General features: G+C 37.5%; 1 protein-coding gene and 1 non-coding gene across 2 annotated transcripts in view; one reads left to right on the top strand and one right to left on the bottom strand.

Annotated features, from left to right (window-relative positions):
- Positions 1–1,185: 1,185 nt before the first annotated feature.
- On the bottom strand, positions 1,186–1,292 carry LOC126508890 (U6 spliceosomal RNA). The gene has a single exon (XR_007593993.1). It is a non-coding gene; the product is annotated as a U6 spliceosomal RNA (small nuclear RNA).
- A 17,160-nt stretch (positions 1,293–18,452) lies between these two features.
- Cps1 (carbamoyl-phosphate synthase 1) overlaps positions 18,453–22,358 on the top strand; it is a 110,353-nt gene continuing 106,447 nt past the window's right edge. Inside the window, exon 1 of the mRNA XM_050154237.1 lies at positions 18,453–18,717. Coding sequence (XP_050010194.1) covers positions 18,592–18,717 — 126 coding nt within the window. The 5' untranslated portion in view covers positions 18,453–18,591. The remainder of the gene's footprint in view (positions 18,718–22,358) is intronic.

The raw sequence follows: 22,358 nt of genomic DNA, 5'->3' as shown, positions 1-22,358 counted from the left end.
ACAGGATATCTATTCCAAGAAGGGGATGTGTGCAAAGAGAAAGGAGTAAAATTGCCTCACAAGCAAGACTGAAACCTCGCAGAGCAGACATTAAATCCTTAAGTCTGCAATTGAGAACATTGTGTTGAAGAATGGGTCTTCAGGGCCTTGAGAAGCCCTGCCCCTATGGCTTTGCTGGTGCAGAGTGTTCCATGACTGGAGCTCTAGTAGGTTGCTGATGGTTCTCTCATTTTACGGTCCCTTTGGTCAGGGCTCCACTATTCATGACACTGTCGGGGACTCTCTGCAGGAGCTTTCACCCCATGGTAGATTTCTACATGCCCAAACCACACTTTCCTTTGAAGTTAAAATACAAACTGACATACCTTCATGACTCTTGCCTTTTTAACCTGAAAAAATCAGCACTGTCTGGACACCACTATGGTCTGTCACTCAACCAGTGCCTGAGTCTGTTGGAACTATGGGTATGTGGAATAATTTGTTGAAAACATGTGAGGTGTATCTTGAGGTAGCTCTAGACCATGAGCATATGGAGGGTGCTTGAAGGCCATTTCCAATAAAAACGGTGCCCTGGATGTAGGACTGAAGTGGAACCTTAAACATTTTGGAGATGCATTTGAGGCCTTTTCCAGTTGTGCTGAAGGGAGGTTAATGACCCACATTTTTGCGGGGGGAATTTTTTTTTTTAGTACACAGTTTGCTGAGCTGACCATGGTTTCATTCTCCAGAACATGCCATTTTCTATTCCTGGTCAGACTGTGAAATGTTTAGATGTTTTCCCCCTGCTTTTTCCTGCTCCTGGAACTCACTGCCAGTCTACTTGCGCTGATATCCAAGGTCTTTGTTGCCAACACTGTTCTAAAAAGTACTCTATTGCTTTTAAACTTGGCCTTCTACAGTCTTTGGTCATAGATAGAATCAATGTAGTCAAGTGAGTCTTCAGTGGGGCTAATAAGGCTAGCTTCTTCCTCAGTTTTCAGTAGGATCCTCTGTTCTATGAGCTGAGCTCTGCTACAGGTCTCCATCTTCTGAGTCTTCCACCCAGAATCTGTGTATTGCCTTTTCTAGTCCTCTCTTCTAGACTCTTCCAACTACTGTCCATCATATTACTGCACAGCCAATTCCTCATTTTTCAGGTATAGTAACAGTGATGACCTTACTGCTTAGCACCCATTTTTTTTTTTTTTAAATATGGAACGCTTCACGAATTTGCGTGTCATCCTTGCGCAGGGGCCATGCTAATCTTCTCTGTATCGTTCCAATTTTAGTATATGTGCTGCCGAAGCGAGCACTAGCACCCATTTTTTTTAAAATTGATTTTATTGAGCTCTATATTTTTCTCTGCTCCCCTCCCCTTTAACCCTCCCCCAAACTCCTCATGCTCCCAATTTACTCAGGAGATCTTGTCTTTTTCTACTTCCCATGTAGATTAGATCCATGTATGTCTCTCTTAGGGTCCTCATTGTTGTCTAGGTTTTCTGGGATTGTGATTTGTAGGCTGGTTTTCTTTGCTTTATGCTTAAAAACTACTTATGAGTGAGTACATATGATAATTGTCTTTCTGGATCTGGGTTACCTCACTCAATATGATGCTTTCTAGCTCCATCCATTTGCCTGCAAATTTCAAGATGTCGTTATTTCTTTCTGTTGTGTAGTACTCCATTGTGTAAATGTACCACATTTTTCTTATCTATTCTTTGATCAAGGGGCATTTAGGTTGTTTCCAGGTTCTGGCTATGACAAATAATTCAACACCCATTTTTATATAACTTGGTTTTCTGGTGTGGGAGGTCCTTCTGTCTGTGTTGTGTTTATTGGTTAATGAAAAAAAGAAACTGTCTTGATTTATAGTATGGGAGGAGGAAGATAGAGTTAGAGAGAAGCCATGGAGCCACTGGAGATAGATGCTGGGAATTTTACCCATTAAGCCACAGCTATGTGGAAATATACAGATGAATAGAGATTTGTTAAATTAATATAAGAGTTAGCCAATAAGAAGCTAAAGCTAATGGATCAAGCTGTGATTTAATTAATACAGTTTCTGTGTGATTATTTCTGCTTTAAGGTAGCCAGATGGCTGGGAACCAATAAGAAGCCTTCTCCAACAGATTGGTGTGGCAACGTGGGTAACTACATCCTCACAAAACCCTGAAAAGCTTAAAAAGTAATCCTAGACACATAAGAACAGAGTAAAGCATGGTTTGGTAATGATATTCTTTTTTGGGGGGGTGGGCTCTGTAAAAAGCAAGCAGAGTCATGACTCCTTTAAGAGAGGTTTTCCTGATTCAGCTGTAGCAGAAAAAAGCCTTACAGCTTTAAAACGCAGCTTCCTGAGTCATGCTGCCAGTGTGAACTCCAGCTATGGAGCATTTGAGTGGAATTTGTAAGCTCAGGTGTTTGTGTGCCCACTTGGGGTTGGGAGGAAAGTAGCTGAGAGGTCTACTAGGCATTCACAGGCAAGAGAGCATGGAGGATTCCTGCTGCCATACACAGAGATATTTCCAGGCTGCATAGTGCTCTGCATGGCATATTTATCTATTGTTCAGATAGAAAGGGTTTATGTGCTGCACACTCATTCTCAGAGTTAAAGTGCTGAGTGCAGCTCCTACCTGGCAGCTCCAGAGCTGGCAGTAATGTTACTGCTACCATTTTCAAAGTGGAGAGAGGCAGAGCCAGCATCCAGAGCAGCTGAAACCAAGCTACTGACCATTTTAAAAGCTCTTCAAGATAATAAAAAATTACAGATAACTCAATAATGACAGAGTCAGACATTAAAGAACTCTACTAAGTCATAGTGTTGGATAAATTTACATCAACTTGGGAGAGAGAAGAAAAAGAGTTTAGAGAGTTGGAGAAAAAGTAAATCATTAAAAAAACAAAGTCTTTAAAGAGACAGAGTACAGACAGTCATAGATTAAAAATAATAAAGAAAAACAAGCCACGCAAAGATGGAAAATTCACAGAGAGTCTGGATTATTATATTATTGTGTTTCCTTTAAATTTTTGACTGTGAAGGAAGTAAGTATGGAGAAACATTTAATTGTATGAGCTGCTAACCTAAACCAACATATATACTTTAAAGGAATCTTTATTTTAAAATATGGATCAAGGGATATGTTGCTTTGGAAAAGAGGTTTTTCTTTTGTTTCCACAGAGGATTAGAATCTGTAGATTGCTTCCAGACTAATATGGATTGATGGACCAAGATTCCCTGAAAGGTCACCTTGAGCATCCCTCAAAAAATTACTTCACCCAATAAATAGCAGGAAGCAATTTGGAGAAAACTACACCCATATTCTCAACTATTGTTTATAAATGTTTCTTTACATTTAAAGGGGGATATGCTATAGAGATTTGTATTGGTATGGATCTTGCTTTATTGATACAAATTTAAGGTCAATTTTGTTGTATGTATATTTCTGCTTTTGATTAAGGCATTATGTTTGTACATCTCATTAAAAATGCAATGTATAATTAAGAAATACAGGTTAATAGATAATAATTTATGATAGTGAAGCTTGTAGTTATGCTAGTTAGATTTTCTAGATTTACAGAGATATATTTCAGATGTATAGGCATTCTTCAAATCTTTCGCAGACTATAGAATATGGCATTTAAAGTGGTTTAAGAATTTAGGACTTTCATAACAATGAGACACATATACTCCTGGGAGCCCCAATTACTTCAAGAGGAAGATGGGCATTGAAGAGGCTTCTTATGGAGTTGGATAGTCATTTGGGCAAGAAACTGTTCTTTCCTGGACTGCCTTATTACCATATGCTGTGTGAACAGGATATGCAGGATCCAAAGAGAAGTGACCGCTAAATTTGCCTAAAAGTGAGTTGATCCTTCAGGGTTCCTGCTTAATGGAAGAGTCTGCTAGACATTCTGCATGACACAGAAGAAAGTGACTGACAAACTGCCAATATAGGTAGAGCTGTCTTTGATATTTCTTGCTTCTTGGAAAAGTCTGCCTGATACTATGGGCCTGTAGGCTGAAGATGGATGCCTCAATGGTACAAAAGAACTTTGGGTAATTGTCCAGGCAGCGAGATGTCTTTGTCAATTCTAGAATTTTGGAAGTTGCTTGTAATGTACTCCCTGTTTACTTAAGTAATATTATATACTATAGAGTCTTTGATGGAGTTGAAGAATAGATATAGTTTTCTTTAGTTATGATAAAAGATAAAGTTGATATAAATATTGTAACTGTAATTCTTGCATGATAACTGTTTTGTTATATATAATTTTACTATGTTAAAGTTAAAGATTTCCTTTTTGTTTAAACAGAAAAGGGGGAATAATATGGGAGGTCCTTCTGTCTATCTGTTGTTTTTATTGGATAATGAATAAGGAAACTGGTTTGGCCTATAGCATGGGAGGAGGAAGACAGAGTTAGAGAGAAGCCATGGAGCTGCTGGAGATAGATGCCAGAAACTTTACCTGGTAAGCCACAGCCACATGACGATATACAGATTAATAGAAATGGGTTAAATTAATATAAGAGTTATCCAATAAGAAGCTATAGCTAATGGGCCAAGTAGTGATTTAATTAATACAGTTTCTGTGTGATTATTTTGGGTCTAAGCTAGCCAGGCAGCTGGGAACCAACCAGCTGTCTTGCCCAACAGTTTTCTATTACTTCATGAAATATCTATGACAGAATACTTTATTACAAAAGATGTTTATTTGGTTCATTGTTTTATATTGATGGACATGGTACTGGCATTGGCTATGGTCATATTCCCAAAGTGGTTCATATTATGGAGGAATTTAGAGTGGGGATGCATGACAGGAAACTAGAGCTGAGGTGGGGGCCAGAAAGCACTTCTCAGTGTTGCTTTTTAAAGGCCTCTCTGCTTCCCAACATCACCCTAACAGGAACAAGCTTACAACATGTACACCTTTGGAGATATACATGAGCCATGTCTGATCTTAGCATCTGATTCACTTGTGTTTGTTGCTACCCATGAGCTGTGAGGTGGGAGAACATGCCAAAGCATTTCACCATATACATTCCATTATATAATGAAACATTTGGTATATAGTGAAGGCTACTCAACTTCTGGTAGAATAAATGAATAGGTGGATAGAAGATGAGAATGAATGAGTTATACAAACAAATAAGGGATTAAAAATATTTATCTTCACCAATTATTCCTTGACAGGTTTATGAAGGAGTTCAACATAGATTATACCAGTTGAGGTTTAATCAAATTGGTTTTTCTTGGAATGAGGACACAGCTCAATAGTCAAGCATGTGGGAAATGCTAGATTCAACCCTTAGCAACTCAAGAACTGGTGTTCCTTTGATGTTTTCTTCCAAGATCACTCAACGTGATAGACATGATCTTAGCAGCTTGTGTATCTCTGTTATTTTTGTGTCATTGATTTGTTCAGATTCTAGAACAGTTAGGCTCTATGCTGATGAATTAATTTGGCTAATAGTAGAATAGATTTATGTGAGAGCCAGGTGTAGAGTAACCTCTACGTTTTGACTAGCATATGCTTACTTACTTACTATTAGTCAAAGAAAGCATCTTAGGACTGACTTTATATTAGATTTGTCATGCTGCCAGCTCCCTTCTGAAATGTGTGATTATAACCATTCCTCCTCTACACACCCAGATCTGGTGACAGACCTTATGCCACTGACTCTTTCTCCATTATCACTGATCTTTCTCAGTTTTCTTATGAGAAGGTATTATATCTGAAGGTTAAATGACTCAACCACTGTAAGGAGATGAATTCATAAGAAAGCTTAGGTTTAGGATATACTGTTTACTTGTATAAGAATATGGTTATATGCTATGGAGCACTGGTCTTTTATCCTGCCCCTTGTATTAATTTTAATAAAATGTTGATTAGCCAGTAGCCAGGCAGGAAGTATAGGCAGGGCAACAGCAACCAGGCAGAAACTCTCTACTTCTCATGTCAATGAGAATTCTGGGAAGAGGAAAGGACCAGTCTGCAGTCGTCACCCAGACACAGAGGAAGCCAGACACAGAGCAAGCAAGAGGTGACTGCCTCACCAAAAAGGTACTAAGCCACGTGGCTAACACAAACAAGTATTATGGGCTAATATAAGTTATAAGAGTTAAAAAGAAGCCTGAGTTAACAGGCCAACCAGCTTATAATTAATGTAGACCTCTGTGTTTTTCTTTGCGAGCAACCAGGCAGGACAGAAACCTCAGTCAACAGTTAGGTTTTTTGGTTGTGAGCCTAGCCTTTAACTGCGGAGCTATCCCTCCAGGTCATTTGCATTCAAATGGATGAAATTAGAAAACACTATCCTGAGTGAGGTAACTCAAACCCAAAAAGATGAATATCATATGTACTCACTCATAAGTAGATACTAGCTGTAGACAAAGGATATTGAGCCTCTAGTTCATGATCCTAGAGAAGCTAAGTAATAAGGTGAACCCTAAGAAAAGCATATATAGATCTACCTGGAAAGCAGAAACAGACAAGATTGCCTGATAAAATTGGAAGTATGGGGTTGGGGGAGAAGGGAGGGTGGAAGGGGAAGAGGAGGGGATAAGAAGAGGGGTGAGGAGAACTTGAAGAAATGGGATAGTTGAGAAGGAGGAAGGACAGAGATGAGAGAAAGGAAATAGATCTTTTGATTGAGGGAGCCTTATAGGATTAGCAAGAAACCTGGCTCTGGAGAAATTCCCAGGAATCCACAAGGATGACCCCACCTAAGACCCTAAGAGGAGATGGGGCCTGATCTTGACTTGCCCTGTAGTCAGATTGATGAATATCTTAAATATCACTATAGAACTTCCATCCAGCACCTGATGGAAACAGAGCCAGACACCTACAAGACCACTGGACTGAACTCCCAAAGTTCATTTGAAGAGTAGAAGGAATGAGAATATGAACAAAGGGGTCAAGACCATAATGAAACCAAGACCCAATGAAACAGTCTACCTGAGCTAATGGGGGCTCACCAACATGAGCTGGACTGGAAAGGAACAAGCATAGGACCAAACTAGTCCCTCTGAAATTGGTTCACAGTTGCATGGCTGGGGCAGACTGTGGGGCCACTGGCAGTGGCACCAGGATTTATCCCTACTGCTTCTACTGGCTTTGTGGGAACCTATTCTCTTTGAATGATACCTTGCTCAGTCTATATATAGTAGGGAGGGCCTTGGGTTTTCCCCAAAGCAATGTGCTTTACCCTCTCTGAGGATTGGATGGGGGTGGGGTGGAAGGGGGTGTGGAGAGAATGGGTGCAGGGGAGGGAGTGGGAACTTAGATTAGTATGTATAATGAAAAAAGATAGTTTCTTTTCTTTTTCTTTAAAGAATATGGTTATGCTTTAATCTTCCATTTTAAACATTTAATAAAAAACTCCTCACTCCTGATTACTAAGATTTAAAGATATCAAAGGGAGATTAATGGAAACCAGGATACCTTGCTCCTGGTAAGAGAAATACTTATCCATATTTTACTTAATTAAATATCATTTATACATGCAATTGTTACTTAAAACATTTTAGGGCCATAAAAATGTTAATATTCAACCACATTAATTAGAATTCTTATATTAATATGAGAAGTACATATTCCTTAAGGTGAAAATTTTCATCAGGTTTGAGATCAAGTTGCATATTGGAGTACATTTTTATTGGTTAAATCATTCTGAAGCACACTGAATATGCAACCAATAGTTGTCATTTAATAGTGACATTCTGTAAGACATTTTTGAGCCTTTTAATCAAGGAAATATGCTAATTTTGGATTTTTTATTGCATAAGTGTTCAATACATTTCCTCCTATAGTAAGTCAGGTGATCCGACAAGGCCTCTGATTCTACTGGCACCTGCCTTGTCTCTTGGACTTTGAAGCCATTTCTTTTCTCCAGATGAGATAAGGAAAGGTGTCTCATTTTAGGTCTGGAAGAAACACGGAGCCCACTATCAAGGTAGTGGAGTAGTTATTTTCCCAGACATAGCCCAGAGTTTCCAAGCCTGAAGAAAAAGATTAATCTGCTTTTAAAAAGTACTCTTCTGACTTGGGCCTGGACATGGCAGTCTTGTTCCCAGCCATCTTCAGTCTAAGCTTGAGTAGTAAAAGATTTGCTTGCTTTGATTTTGATGTGGCCCAGCTTTTCTTAGCTGTTCACATTCAAGATCTGGAAGAGAAGGAACAGTGGTGAGCTGAGTACTTCACTAGATTCTGATGAGGAGTTCTTGAGAAAATTGATTATTATTGAGCTTACAAATCCTTATAACTTTAAAATAACTTTGGTATGAACCTTTATGCTTTTCTTATATCTTTTGGTAATTATATTGTGGTGTATTTCTTGGGTGGGATAAGTGCTGAAGCCTTATTGTTTTCATGAGTATGTGGAGTTTTATTTAAAGATTTGCTGCTTTTTAAATGTTTTGCCTCATGTGTTTCTAGCATTGAATAGTAATCTAAATTCATGCTGAGATATATTTTATCCTGGACTTATCTTTCATTTATTTTTAGAAAGCGTCTGTTTTTTTTAAATTACTCATATGATATTTCATTTTTGACATTGTCTTTTAGTCCTGCATATGCTAACAGCTTAGTTAATTAGTTCAATGCTGATAATCAGAACGTTCATCTACAACTGTCTGCCTACAAAATCTGATTCTTCTTGCTTTCTGAGAAGTTGTGGGATCTGAGGGGCGCTCTAGGGTGTGGGTCAACTCCTTTGAGATATGAAAGATGATGTGGGGGGCTTTTGATTTCTGATATGTACAGACATGCACCCACAATTCATCGTCACAGGGCCGCTGGTGAGGATATTGATTTGGTCTGTTCTTGGGTCTTGGGGGTCTTGAGCTTCTAAGGTTTGCAGTTCCCTTTGTCTTTCTAGCTTACTGAGACCCGAGAAGATATGTCTGATTCTAAGAGTAAACTCTAAAGGCTCTGAGTATGAGCTTGTGCAGGGGCAAGCCTGTCTTCACTTCTCATTTTTATTCTCAGCATTTTTTTAGCACCACCCTTGGCCTGAAAAGACTTTTAGTTAACAATAAGGGAAGGAAGGATTAAGGATTATCCCTCATGGCCCATTAGAAGTAATGCTTGCTACTGTTTCCTCTTTGTTGAAGGTAAACAGAGGCAAGGGAAAGATTAATTTGGGATTACAAAACAAAATGTGGAAGAAATGAGACTAAAGCTTTGGAAAACTGAATATATTGCATTTCCTAGTCTTGCCCTGCAGTTAGAAAGCAGTATGGAGATATTTATTAATTTTATTTAGGATCGCAATGTCAGCATAGGACATAATGACAATATAGTGACTGATACAAACAAGAGGTTCATGAAGAACGTGTCTCAGAAAAACAGCAGGATTTTGTAGGAATTTGAAGGTTTGGTAGAATACAGGCAAACAGAGAAAGTTCACTACCATTTAGCTTCAGATTTCCTCATAGGGCAAAGAATTGCATTAATTTATGTTGGCCAAGGGAGTTGCAGTCGGCTTTATTTGTTTTTCCTCTGTCAATTCCATTTTGTACAGAGAAAACTTTAGTAAACACAGTTGACTGGTTTTTGACACAGTGAGTGTCAAGCCACTGCGAGGACTGAGTTCTGTATTTTATGTTATTTTATAACCATGCGCTTTTCCTTGGACCTTTTTTTTTTTCTCTTCACTTGGTTTTCTGTGCCCTAAGTATTTTCTCTGGTGGAATTTGTGTGGCAAGAAGAGGAAAATATCATCTGGGATCTTGAGTACTTGGACAGATTGGAGTCCAGCCAGCTGCCCTGGTGAGGCAGGTGAAAGAATTCACAGAACTGGATCCTCCCCTCCGCTTGTCTCTGCCAGCAACCTGACTTAACAGTCATGCCCAAGAGCCATCTTGACTTGTCACTATCCCTGTCTGCACCTAGAATACGAGCCCATATTCTACTTACACACTCTAAGGGCTGAAAAATCACAACTTAAACAAAGTAATGATGGTAAACGAATATGTTTGCTACTTTTTATTATATAAGCATTTAGTTCAGTGTAAACATTATTTGGAAAGGGCTGCCTCTTATTTAAAAAACATGGACTTTCATGGTACATATTTTGGTATTATAGCCAATTAGCTAAAAATGAAATTTGTACATTAGTCAGTTTAGAACTTAATGTTAAGATATTAAGTTGCTCATTTCCATATCTGCATTCTTGTTTCTCAGGTCACTATACCATTTTCACTTTTTTATTATTAAGATAAATTGTACTGTATCTTTATAGTAAGCAACTGTCTTGTGTATCAAAAAGCAAACTAAAATGGAAGGTTTTTTTTTTTTTTTTTGTTTGCAATCTAACAGACGACAAATTCTTTGTGTCATGTACAGAGCACAACTGAAATGTTCTGATTCCCTTGTGAATAAGAATTCTAGCCCTGGAATTCCAGCTGAAGGCTTGGAACTTTCATTATGACCCAAGCCTTCTCCCCTAAAGAGCAAAAGAGGAAAACAATGAATTCCCAACAAAAGATTTTATTTAAAGTATGTTTGTCCTTTATTTAAAGGTTTGTCTATGAATCAGTCTGTCTACAGGATGCACAGTTTTGTATGTGTTCAAGCTTTGGAGCTGAGTTGGATCCATATCTGAGGGAATTCTCATTTCCTATGAGCGTAACCACATACCTGGACCTTTGTGTTCTTGTATTATATGCCTGTTCCCTAATAGTCCGTCGTTTATCTTTGATTTATATGTATATGAACCGTGATAAGAGAAATGATGCTGAGGGAATCAATTACAAATGAATTGGTAGGGCAACAGTAGTAAACCAGACATGGCATGTGACCGTTTGAATTAGAACAATTATTTTTTGCAGAATACCTTCACCGTTGTTAGTATAATTCTTATTATTTGAAGGTTTTCTTTTTCCAAGCAATGTCAATGTACCATCTAGACTAACACAGCACTATTCAGACGTTGATCATGCCGCTTCTCCTACTCTTTAAAACACACTTCATTATTCTTTTTGTCGGACTTCTAGCACACCCCTCATCTTCAGCCTCTCATTACTGTCAGTTAAATTTATTTTCCTCTTTTTTTTTTTTTTTGAGGCATACCTGGCCATAAACTTCCTATGGCCTTGAACTACTTCATCTCCCAAGTGTTAGGATTTTACAAGCACATCCCCAAATACCCAGTACAGTTTTAGACACAACATTTTGAAATCTTTACATAGTTTTAAACATTTAAAAAATGGTTCCTTTGCTTTTGCAGTTCCTGAAGTTTCTAAGAATACCCTTTATTTCCTAATCCAGGCTCAATTGGTGAAAATACACATTTCCTTCTTCCTGAGCTGTGAATGATCTTAATGAAGGCAAGCATAGGTTATGGATGAATGACGTCAGACAAGCAGAATAAAGCACTTAATTCTCCAATACTCAAAGCCATATCAGGAGTTGCGATTCCAGGAGGACTTTGACTAATTGTTAGCAGTTAGTAGAATTCAAAGACAAGCATGCCGGCTTCTCTTTCTTCTTTTGTTGCCATTCCTCTCTATCTTATTATCTCTTTCCCTTCAGAGCATTGGTTTTCTAAAAGAAATAAGTCTCTGTATACAACAGCAGCATCAGCAACACCACGTCCACCTCCAGCATCACCACCACCACCACAACGATTCTCAATGCTTTATAATAATACCGTTCCCAGCCTACAAGACAGGAGGGAGAAACAATTATGCGTTGCTTTCCTGACGATCTGCAATAACATTTTAGGATAATGGAATTTAAAGTTTGTGAAAGCATTCATCCAGTTTCCAAGAAGGTGAAACACATCTTCCTAGATTAAATTCCCCTGAAAGTAGGAGGCCGTAGAAGGTGTCAGATTTAATATATCAAATGTCCCGTTGAAGGGAATGGAATAGAAATTTGCGTAGATGGCCTGTTTAAAAAGTCCCCAACGTCATTCTAAAGTAAATGGTTCTCTCTTGCTTCACTATGTCGGCACCTTCAAGGCCGTTACACAACATACTTCTAAGCTGTGATCATCACACATGTTTAGTTAAAAAGGGTCCAGTAGTGTCCTGGCACATGACCCGAATTACCACCTTTCCTCGTGGTGAAGGTTGTTCTTTAGAGTCTTGCAAAATCATTTGCGTTTGCTCTTGACAAGTTGAGAAAACAAGTTCATGAGAGCAGTTTGTTCTGTTCAGCACATTGTAAGATTGGAGGTTTTTGGCAATAATAATCATTGTGCAAAGTAGGCTGTTGATGAATTCACTTTTTTTACATTTTCATAAAAATATTTTACTAATTAGATTGAGCACCTATCTGATGATTTAGTCATTGCAAGCTTGTTGGGCCAAGTCTTAAGAAAATGCTTTGACCAAGATTAACTAGACTGGCATAGTTGTTAGCATCTCTCCCTTGGTATCCAGGATTAGCAGGGCGTATTCATAAATGATTTTTATTTAAAATAATCATTTCAATTATTTCTATTTAAATTGTGGCAATTATTTGAAACTCAAGTCTACACTGACTCTTTTTTAAAACTAAACTAGACTTTACTAATGGTTTATTCAGTACTGAATAACTCAATAATAATGAGATGGCTATCTATTTGCCTAGATGCCAGTTTCTTAAATACATAAAATAAAGGAACCAGAAAAAAATATTTTAAAAGTTTCCTCTAGTTATATGAAGCTATCTATATAATTTACCCTATTTGTGCTCTAAGAATGTAGGTGAGACACTTACATGTTGTCAATGTTCTTGAGATCAGTTTTGGTTAAAGCCAGTCCCATTTCCTGATATATGTCGTTTGCTCTTCTGGCACATTTCTTAATACTTCCTGAATTGGTTATTTTCTAATTATTTTAGATCTTATTTCCAAATGAATTTGAAAATCAGCGACACTAAAACTACTCAGATTCTGTGGCTTTAGATGAGGAATTTCAAACCATGAGCTATAAAATAGGAAAGTACGGACCATGATTTGCTACTTTGGCTGTGTCTGGCCTGTACGATCTGAATTGCAGAGGAAAGATTGCCAGTGTAATTCTCACACGATTCTCCTCATATCCTTGTTCATTTTAAATTTAAGTGTAATACCCAAAGCAAAGTCACAACGCCTTCATTCCCTCGTGGTCTGGCTTTTACTGAAGTTGTATTATCTTCATTTCATGTGATATGTAAATACTTCTACGCTCTGAAGTCTGATCTTTGCACCTCCACTCATGAGCATGCTTTCTGTCCGTGCCCAGCCCATTCTCTCTAGCTCATTCTAGGCTCTTATGCCTGCTTTCCCCAAGTACAAGCAGCTTGGAGAGAAGGATGGGCATTGGTTGAGCGCAGAGTTCTGGCGCTGACTTTGTCACTCTTCATTGTGGTGTGAGACAAACTACTTACACACTCACTATTAGCTAGAAAACAGAAACAGCACTTGATAATTCCAGGAATTGCTTCTAAGCTTCACGGAGAAGGTATGGAGGTGCCTAACAATGAGAATAAATAGCAGATTCCTCAACATTATTCATGACTGGAACTGTTAAAATAAGTTTATTTAAATCTGTATTCATACATACATATACCCATGTCTTTACATAAATATATGCGGTATGCTAAAACATTGTAACCATAAACTCTGGTGTTTTACCTTCTTCCGTAAGCTCTTTTAATGTAATATTGAATAATTTCCTTTTTCAGCATTAAGGAAGAGTGAGTTTGATTAGGAACCCTATATGTCATGATTTTAAATTTTAATAGACACTGTCCTGGTAGTAATTTTTACATTTTATTCAATATTTATCTTTCCAATAAGCTTTCAGTTTCTTTTCTTAAATTCTACTATAGATTCAGTCTTCTAAATATGCACGTATAGTTAACTCTGACTAACTTGGGCCGCTTGCTGTGCAGTGTTAGCACTACCTAAGCCTTCTTTCCAGAAATCAGCCCTCCACAGCTTATCTTTGCAGACATTTTTCTTCATCTTCTGGGCTGACTTCCATCTGACCCCACTGAATTTCACTTCACTGTGTTTACGTTTGACTGTGTCTTCATTTTTCCAAGGTCACTTGAATTTTGAATCAGCTTTGTAAGGAATTGTCTACTCTCTTTTCTTTTCGTTTGTCCTTGATATACTTGGCTAACTCGCTTGCAACAGCCATCTTCTATGCATTCTCTGCAAATTGTACAGGAACCCAGTGTCAGCCTAGAATATATCTGGCACTCTTGTGTTAAGGCAGATTTCATCTGATATTTTTATTTCTGTTAACAACAAAGCCATTTAATGCAACTAAGTGTACAACAAAGTTTACTGTTGTGAAATAAAATTGCATGTTGCATATGCTGGGAATTTGTTCTCTGTAAGGTGTTTTCAAACACTTGGGAGCCTACAAATGATTGCTTTCTTTTATTATCATACGCTATAAATCACATGTACCTTGGGGTATTATTGCGTGAAACCACTTTTACAAGGTCTCTTCTCCTGGTCCATTTTTCAACTTCTTTTATATCACTTCACATTTATGTTTTCAAATGTTAGATTGATAAACACATTCATCATCATTGGTTCCTTACTTTCCAGCCCTCAAAATGTCAATGGGACCTTAATGGACATGTTTCACTTGATTGAGTTTCCAAAGACATTGGGTGTCATAAAAAAGAAAAAAAAATAAACAAAAAATTAAAAACCCTTCCTCAAAGCACTTAATATCTGCCCATTGTCATTATCAGCAACTGACGTGTTAGTAAGCTACAAAAACAAGTTGAAATCTTCCTGTTTAAACTCGAAGGAGCACTTTATCAGTGTGCCCTCGCTTTTGAGCAAAGACAGTACATGCCTTTTATGCGGGTATAGCCTTCATTCTTTCCTTCCAGACCATAGCCTTCCTTGCCCACACCCTTACTGGGACAGCACTGCCCTTGTCTTCCTTGGCTGATAAAACCACAGGCTCCCCCACTTAAGTACACTAGTGGGGTGTTTTTCAGGGAGTTTTTGCATTTCCTTTACTTTGAATTTTTTGCCTTCCACTCATGCCTTGCTTCTAACTTAATTTTTTTTTTCTAAAGAGACTTTTGTAAAACTAGAACTCTTTTTTTTTCCTGATTCCTAGTCATCTTTTTTTCCTCCTGGTTTTATTGACATAACATTTTGTTTACTACTGCTTAAATAATCATCACAGATCAGCCAGGAACTCAGTACATATAAATTCCTTTATTCATTCATTTATTCATCCAGTTCCACAATGCTTCATCCAGTTCCACAATGCTTCTATTGCACAATTGCTATGACTTTGTTAAATTTTATTTTTCTTATTTATTATTATTATTATTATTATTATTTTTTTACAGAAACTCTCTTTCTTAGAATTGTTTCTGCTTCATTACCTGGCAAGTCTTGCTTCAAGAATTGGCATTTGGTTGTTTCTGTACACTTGAAGAGGAATTGCTAATACCATTACTTATTCCAAACTGTTGGCCTTTATTTTATACACTGAGTTGCTCACTTTTCCAATTGGTAGGAGGCCTCTTCCTTTGCCAGATGAAGAAAAGACACTATCAGAGTCTCTACAGTGGCAGTCAGTGTTGCTTCCTGTGTCTTCATTTCGAAATGATTACTATGAAGGGATTAATGGGAACAAAGATGATGTGATCAGAAGTGGTTAGTTTCAGGCGAAACCTAAATGTTAAGTGAAGTCAAATGCTGTTTTAATGCATGGAAGGAAAGACAGATAGAGAAGGGAACAGCTAGGTGTAGTAATGGTGTGCACTGAAAGAGGCACTTAAGGTGGAACGGGTAGGTAAATGGACAGAGTCCTTTCAGGAAGAGACGGTAATATTGACCAAAATGACAATATTTATATACAATACAAAAGCAATAGGAAAAAAATAAAAGTGGAACCATTGTAGCCTTTTCAAGTTAAGACTTATAAAAGATTTTATAACTATAGTAAACATGTTTTTGATATGTTTTTACTTCCCAAAACACTATGGAAGTTCACTGAAGTCTTTATAGTTTACATAGACATAGACGTTAGAAGAAAATATGCAAAACTGTTGATTTAGGTTATATTTGGGTTGAAACATTCATTTTTCAAATGTATTTAAATATAAGAATAAAAATAAATCAATCAGAGGAATCAATATGATATTATTACAATAACAGATACCTCAGTTGCAAATTTCTAAAATTAAGTACTTTGGAAGACTGAAGGCTTCTATTTTTAAAGAGATGATAAGTAATTTTATTATTCAATGATTATATACAGACATATGTATATTGTACACATACACTCTTTTTTATTTGTGTGTGTGCTCCTGTGTGCTACAGCATGTGAATAGAGGTTAGAAGAAAACCTTGTATGTTTGTCCTCACCTTCAAACTAGCTTGAGAGAGGCTTTCTTGCTGCTTTTCACTATGTATGCCAAGCTTCTTGATCCATGAACTTCCTGGGATTTTTGTGGCTCTGCCTCCTATCTCACCATTGGACAATTAGAATTGTAGATGCAAGCTGCCTTGTCTGGCTTTCAATGGGTTCTGGGGATCTGAACTTAAGTATTCATGTGTGCACAACAAATACTTTACCCATTTAATCATCATTCTAGCCGAGAGAGAGAGAGAGAGAGAGAGAGAGAGAGAGAGAGAGAGAGAGAGAGAGAGAGAAAGGAGAGAGAGAACACATCAAGACTTTCCCTTTAAATTTGTGGGAAGAAATAAAAAACTTTAAAAGCACTAAATCAGAAGGTGTCATAATGTTTCTTACTCTTTCAAGTGTGAGAGGTGCTTTGATTTTATTTTTCTATATGGGATTACATGAAAGAAAATACCAGTGCTGTAAACAGTGGCAGCTAAGGTGAGCGCATGGATAAAAGATGGCAAGTCCTTGTAAAAATAATTTTGCTTTTCCATACAGATGACTTATGTAAACATAGAGGACCCACAATGATCCTACTTATAAAGGATAAATTTTCTAAGACATTTCCCATCATCCGTGTTTATGGTTTATGATGTACTCTGGTCATCCACTCAGCTGAACATAGAGAGCTTATGTGGAAAAAGGATTATAAGAATGTGGTTAAAAAAAGATAAAGAAATTAAAGTATGAAAAAAAATCTTTCATGAAAGTGTACTATTTCTTTTAACTTTTTGTAGCTTCACTTTTGTGATTCTCTACCCATCACCACCTAAGCCCCTCCCCTTTGACCTGCCCAAATGTAAGTTCCCTCCCTCATGCCGTGATGTTTGGCAGTTTGGTTGTAATTTTTGGTCTATCTGAACACTCATTTCAGAGTCACTCACCATTTTATCCATTATTGGGCTTTCCAATCTAGAGGTTGGTTACAGAGTCACAGTGCATGAATTTTCCACCTTGAGTTTAGAATATTTAACCAATTTTTCCAAATCATTTGAGCCCAGATGTATTATACATTAATGCATCAAGACAAAGGATTTAGTTTAAGCTCTATTTTGATCCTTCCTTCCTTCCTTCCTTCCTTCCTTCCTTCCTTCCTTCCTTCCTTCCTTCCTTCCTTCCTTCCTTCCTTCCTTCCTTTCATTCTTGACTTTACATTTCTCATTCCAGCACTGCAACTGTGTCAGTAAAATTGCCATATCTTTTTGTCATCACTTTCATTGTGGAAATAATAATGAATAAGTATACAGTGCCTTCATTTCTTTGTCTTCAGGTCTATCTGAGGATAATGCTGTGGGGCTTTCTGCTCTTCATAGATCCCCTTGGCTTAAGTGAGGCACCCTGCTAGCAAATGTGACCCTTTTGACTACCTGTTCTTACTTTTGGCTAAAGGTTTGAGTAGCTTTATTTAGGTCGAAACATGAATACCCATTTTGGATTATTTTAGGCAACATTTTAATTTCTAAATAATTAAGATTAATGTTTATATAACATTATTTCCCTGTGTTCTATTTACATTTTACAAGCTTGAGAGGTTTCGAGGTATATAGTAGATTACTTTGATCCAGTTGTGTTCTGATAATTATTGTTTATAGTTTTAACATCTGGAAGGCGGAAAAATGTCATAATAAGAATCTAATATACTACGTCATCGGTGCCCCTCTTCCCAAATAATTCAAATGGCTTTCTTGTGTATTTGTGGGGAAAAGGAAATTTTGACGTTCTCTTTACTGTATGTGGTTTTCATAATCTTTTCCCAAGCAAAATATGTTCAGAGTTGGGCTTCTTTGAGATACAAACACCTTCTGAGGCAAATCCTATGCCATTTGCAACACAGAAAAAGCTTGATCTTTTGCTGCCCTTTGGGTAGGGGCACCCCTAAGTCTGTTTACCATGCTCTAGGGTCACCTTATTCAGCTGCATAAGCAACTCCTCGGATGGCTGGCTGCCTTGCTACAACACTAGCATTATTTTCAGGGGAGAAGGTTGCATTTGCTGTGTTGCAATTTGTGTGACACGTCCATTAGAACATCTCTGGACATCAGCATGTGGGGAGGGGCTAAGAGGAGGAGGAGCCGGGGATAGGACATTTAATGGCAGAATGAATGGAAAGTCAAAGGTCACTGTCAGCCTTCAGCCTCAACTGCATGGTCTCCACACTCCTTTCTTTCACTCTAATTTAAAACAAATTGGATAACAAAAATCTCAGGAAATATTTGTGATTTAATTTTAGTCACAAAATTACTTCAAAATGACGAGGATTTTGGCAGCTTGCAAAGTGGTGAGGACCCTGAAGAGCGGCTCTGCTTTCGCCAGTGTGACTGCGAAGCGACAATGGGACTTCTCCAGACCTGGCATCAGGCTCCTTTCTGTGAAGGTAAAACCCCTGTTTCTTGTTTCTGATACCACTGCCCCGGGCACAGACAAGTGGGGGTGCTGACAGAGCAAATACAGCTTCGAATACAGCTCCAAAGTGTTGTTTATTAGCAATTGCTTTAACATAGAATCTATTTAGCATTATTTTTATCTGAATGAAATTGGAGTGATCTTTACCAAATATAGAATGACTCCAGTTCTTATGAGCATGTAAAACATAAGTGTGCTATATAAAAAACACTTAATAAATTAGTTTAATTTCTGCTTTGATTTTATTGTGAATCAAAAGATACGGTCACTTCTATGCACATAAGCTTCACCTCCACACACAGTATGCGAAGCCTTTGTTATATAATGGACCATTGGAAAGGTCTGAAATATAAAATTTTAAACATGTAGAAAGAAAATATCTATGAATCTTTCATTTTGAAAGTCACTCCACAGAGAGAAATATAGCATTTCCATGTTCTTTTGACTTTCTTATCAGAGGAAATATTTATGATCTTCATTTTTGCAGAATCAGATTTTTGAGACAAGCAGCAGCTGACAGCCGGTCTGTGCAGGTATATCTACAGCTGGGGGGGGGCAAGTCCAGAGTAGGACAGTAAATAGCTTCCCTCCTCCTGTCCAGCTCTGGTTATGAAATCCCTACAGGAACTTCAACCCTTTCCTATCACGCTGTGAAGATATTTCTTACTGGAGAAGTCTGAATTACACCGTGGAAGCTTAACCAATGAAGAGGTTTTTTTTTTTTTTTTTTTTTTTTTACAGAATACAAGGTTTAACAGATCACAGTAGCTTCAACATCATGCCTTTTTAGTGTGAAGAGCTGTAAAAAGAAGTAGAGAAAATTCCTCTTGAACTGTTGTGTTAAAATAGGTCAGAGTATCATAGGGCATTCTGCTTGTACTTTGGATGCATGGTAGGCTGATGTAAAAATTGTCCTGGTGCTCCTTACATTTTCCTGCTTACGTTGCTTGGGTCAGGATCCCAGAGGCTTTGGGTTCTGGTATCTGCTGGGACAAGCAATTTCCATTGGTTCTTATAGTTTCCAGAGATAGGAGTTGGGCAGACATAGAAAGATAAGAAGAGGGGTGGGAGAAGAGAAGGAGGGATGGAGGAAGGGGGAGAGAGGGAAGGAATGGGAAGAGAGATTGAGAAAGAGACCTATATTCATATCAGTGGTATGTTAGTTTGAGTCTGCTACCCTGAGAAGACTCTAACAAAGCCTAAGAAACTACGATTTTTGATTCATTTTGATTATAAAATTGAAGCTATGAAGGAGAACGGAGATTCTAAACCTCCAGCAAAGACACAGTACCTAGATAAGGACTGAGAGTGATGATTGGGTTTTATTAAGTCTTTTCAATGCCTTAAAGACAGTCACATGTCACAATGAAGAGAAGAGACTCTAATGACAACACTACCACCTACAGCTATCACAAAGTGCTTTGTGATATCAGGTCACTTGGAACATATTTTCTTCTCACAGAAGTAGGTAGGTAAGGATGAGTGTGTTCTGTGAGACACAAGACATAGAGCAATGGAGTGGCCAGGTAAAATGCTAGGAGCAACAGTGATTATAAAAGTCAGTTCCCCAGACTCAGCAACCACTCTATACAGCAATAACCACACCACAACATGAGCTAATTATGTGGACAGACCCCTGGGAAAGCAGTTCCAGCTCACGGTGGTAGATCTGTTTCAAGGGTCTTCCATAGTTCACAGCTAAGAATGACAAATTTGCAAGAGGAATAAGCCATCATTTCAAGGTGTACAAGCCATTACTCACATGTAGTCATTACTAGCCAGAATTTTGGAGGAATGCCAGGCATGAAAAATGGAAGTCTTTAAGCGTCACATTAGTGAATTAAAATCCCAACAAGTTCAAGGGGGACCTGCGTTATTCAATTACTTTGAAATAGTCCTCGCTATATATTTTACCTTCCCTTTAAAAACTCAGTTGTCTAAGAAATACATAACCAATTTATTCTTTTGAGATGGGTACAATGTTGTAAAGATAGTTAAAATCATTAGAATATATTTCCATAATCGTCAGTGAAGGACATGGGAGCAGTTTCGAAAGGTTAGTGACAGGACAGCTAGTCCCAGACAGTAAATGGATTGTGAAAGACATGCACATCAGAAAGCATTGCCCTATAAGCTGGGTGGCTTTTCCATTGTCAGTGGAGGTCATTTTCTTTCTCCCTGTGCTGAAAAAGGGAGGGAGTTATAGCGGTGACACACTTGTGTTTTTCTGTGACCCTTCATTGCGTATTTGTATATGGTTAATATTTACAGAGTGTGTGTTGCCACTGGCCCCAACTGCAGCTCCCTCATAGGGAAGGAGAGACTTCAAGGTGTTCCTTGTTTTAAAAAAAAAGTTGGTATCAAGGGTATAAATGATCAACAACCATAACATATGAAAGTTTTAGAGACTATAATCTTTTTTCTATTAGTATTGAAAATGCCCAGTGTGCATTATTCTATTCAGCCAGTTGTAACAGTATTGAGGAAGATACTGAGGCTGGGAAATAAAATAAAATATGGATTCTAGCCTTGGTTATACATTTCTTATTACTTTGACCTTGGTAATTCACTTGTTCTCTAGACTTAGATTTTATCATAGGAAGTGAGAAATGGAATGCGTGATCACCACACAATACTGAAGCCTGTAAAACACTTTAAAATGTAAGATGGATACTTAAAAATTATGTTTCATCCACGTTAGTAGAAGGATTTAGTACAGGTTTCAGATTATGTCCTCATGTCATCAAATTATTTCAATGACATGATACCTGATAAGAACCCTTACACATTTATTATGATGATTTTTCTTTTGCTTAAATATTAAACTAATCTCTAAGAAGATATTTCTAATAACAAATATGATTTGAGGACCAAAATTTGACCATTTTATTATTAATAATGCAATATTAAAAGGCAAAATGTATAAAAATTCCCAGTTTTGTCCACCACTTTATCCAGCCCTCCATTATTGGACAGATCAGCAATTATATTGAATATACAATATAGAAGAATATATAGAATACAGAGTAATATATAGCATACAAAAATAAAGAAAGAGGAATAGGCAAAAATCAGGTAGTAATGAATGTATAGTCTCTATCAATAAATGTAAAGGTTTAATTCTCAAAGACACCAAGACTGAATTGTTTTCATTGTACTTATAAATTGATTTGAAAATCAAAGATATTCAATTGAATAGGCCAAGTTCTTTGTGAATAGGAAAAATGTCTAATAAGAACCACTTCCAACATAAATCTACCCACATTTAGAAACAGAACCTGTGTTCATCAAAGTCAGGCACCTAATATCTGAGTACCCTCTCCAGCAATCTGGATGTGACAGAGTCCTTTGAAGGATTTCATTTTGTAAGACTATATTCTGATTCCAACAGAGAAGTCCCCACTTAGCTCTATCAGGAGGAGTCTTTGTCATTTGAGTAGTAACTGATTACTACAAAAAGTCCTTTATTTATCTCTAGAAACCAAATATGAGTGAGTACATCCCATGTTCCTCTTTTTGGGTCTGGCTTACCTCACTCAGGATAGTGTTTTCTATTTCCATTCATTTGCCTGCAAACTTCATGAAGTCCTTGTTTTTTACTGCTGAGTAGTA

This window comes from Alexandromys fortis, unplaced genomic scaffold (assembly GCF_014885135.2).
Source record: "Alexandromys fortis isolate MF-2015 unplaced genomic scaffold, M_Fortis_MF-2015_v1.1 scaffold_40, whole genome shotgun sequence".
Taxonomy (NCBI): Eukaryota; Metazoa; Chordata; class Mammalia; order Rodentia; family Cricetidae; genus Alexandromys; species Alexandromys fortis.
The sequence above is the reverse complement of the archived record's forward strand: the minus strand, read 5'-3'. Positions and strand labels throughout refer to the sequence as shown.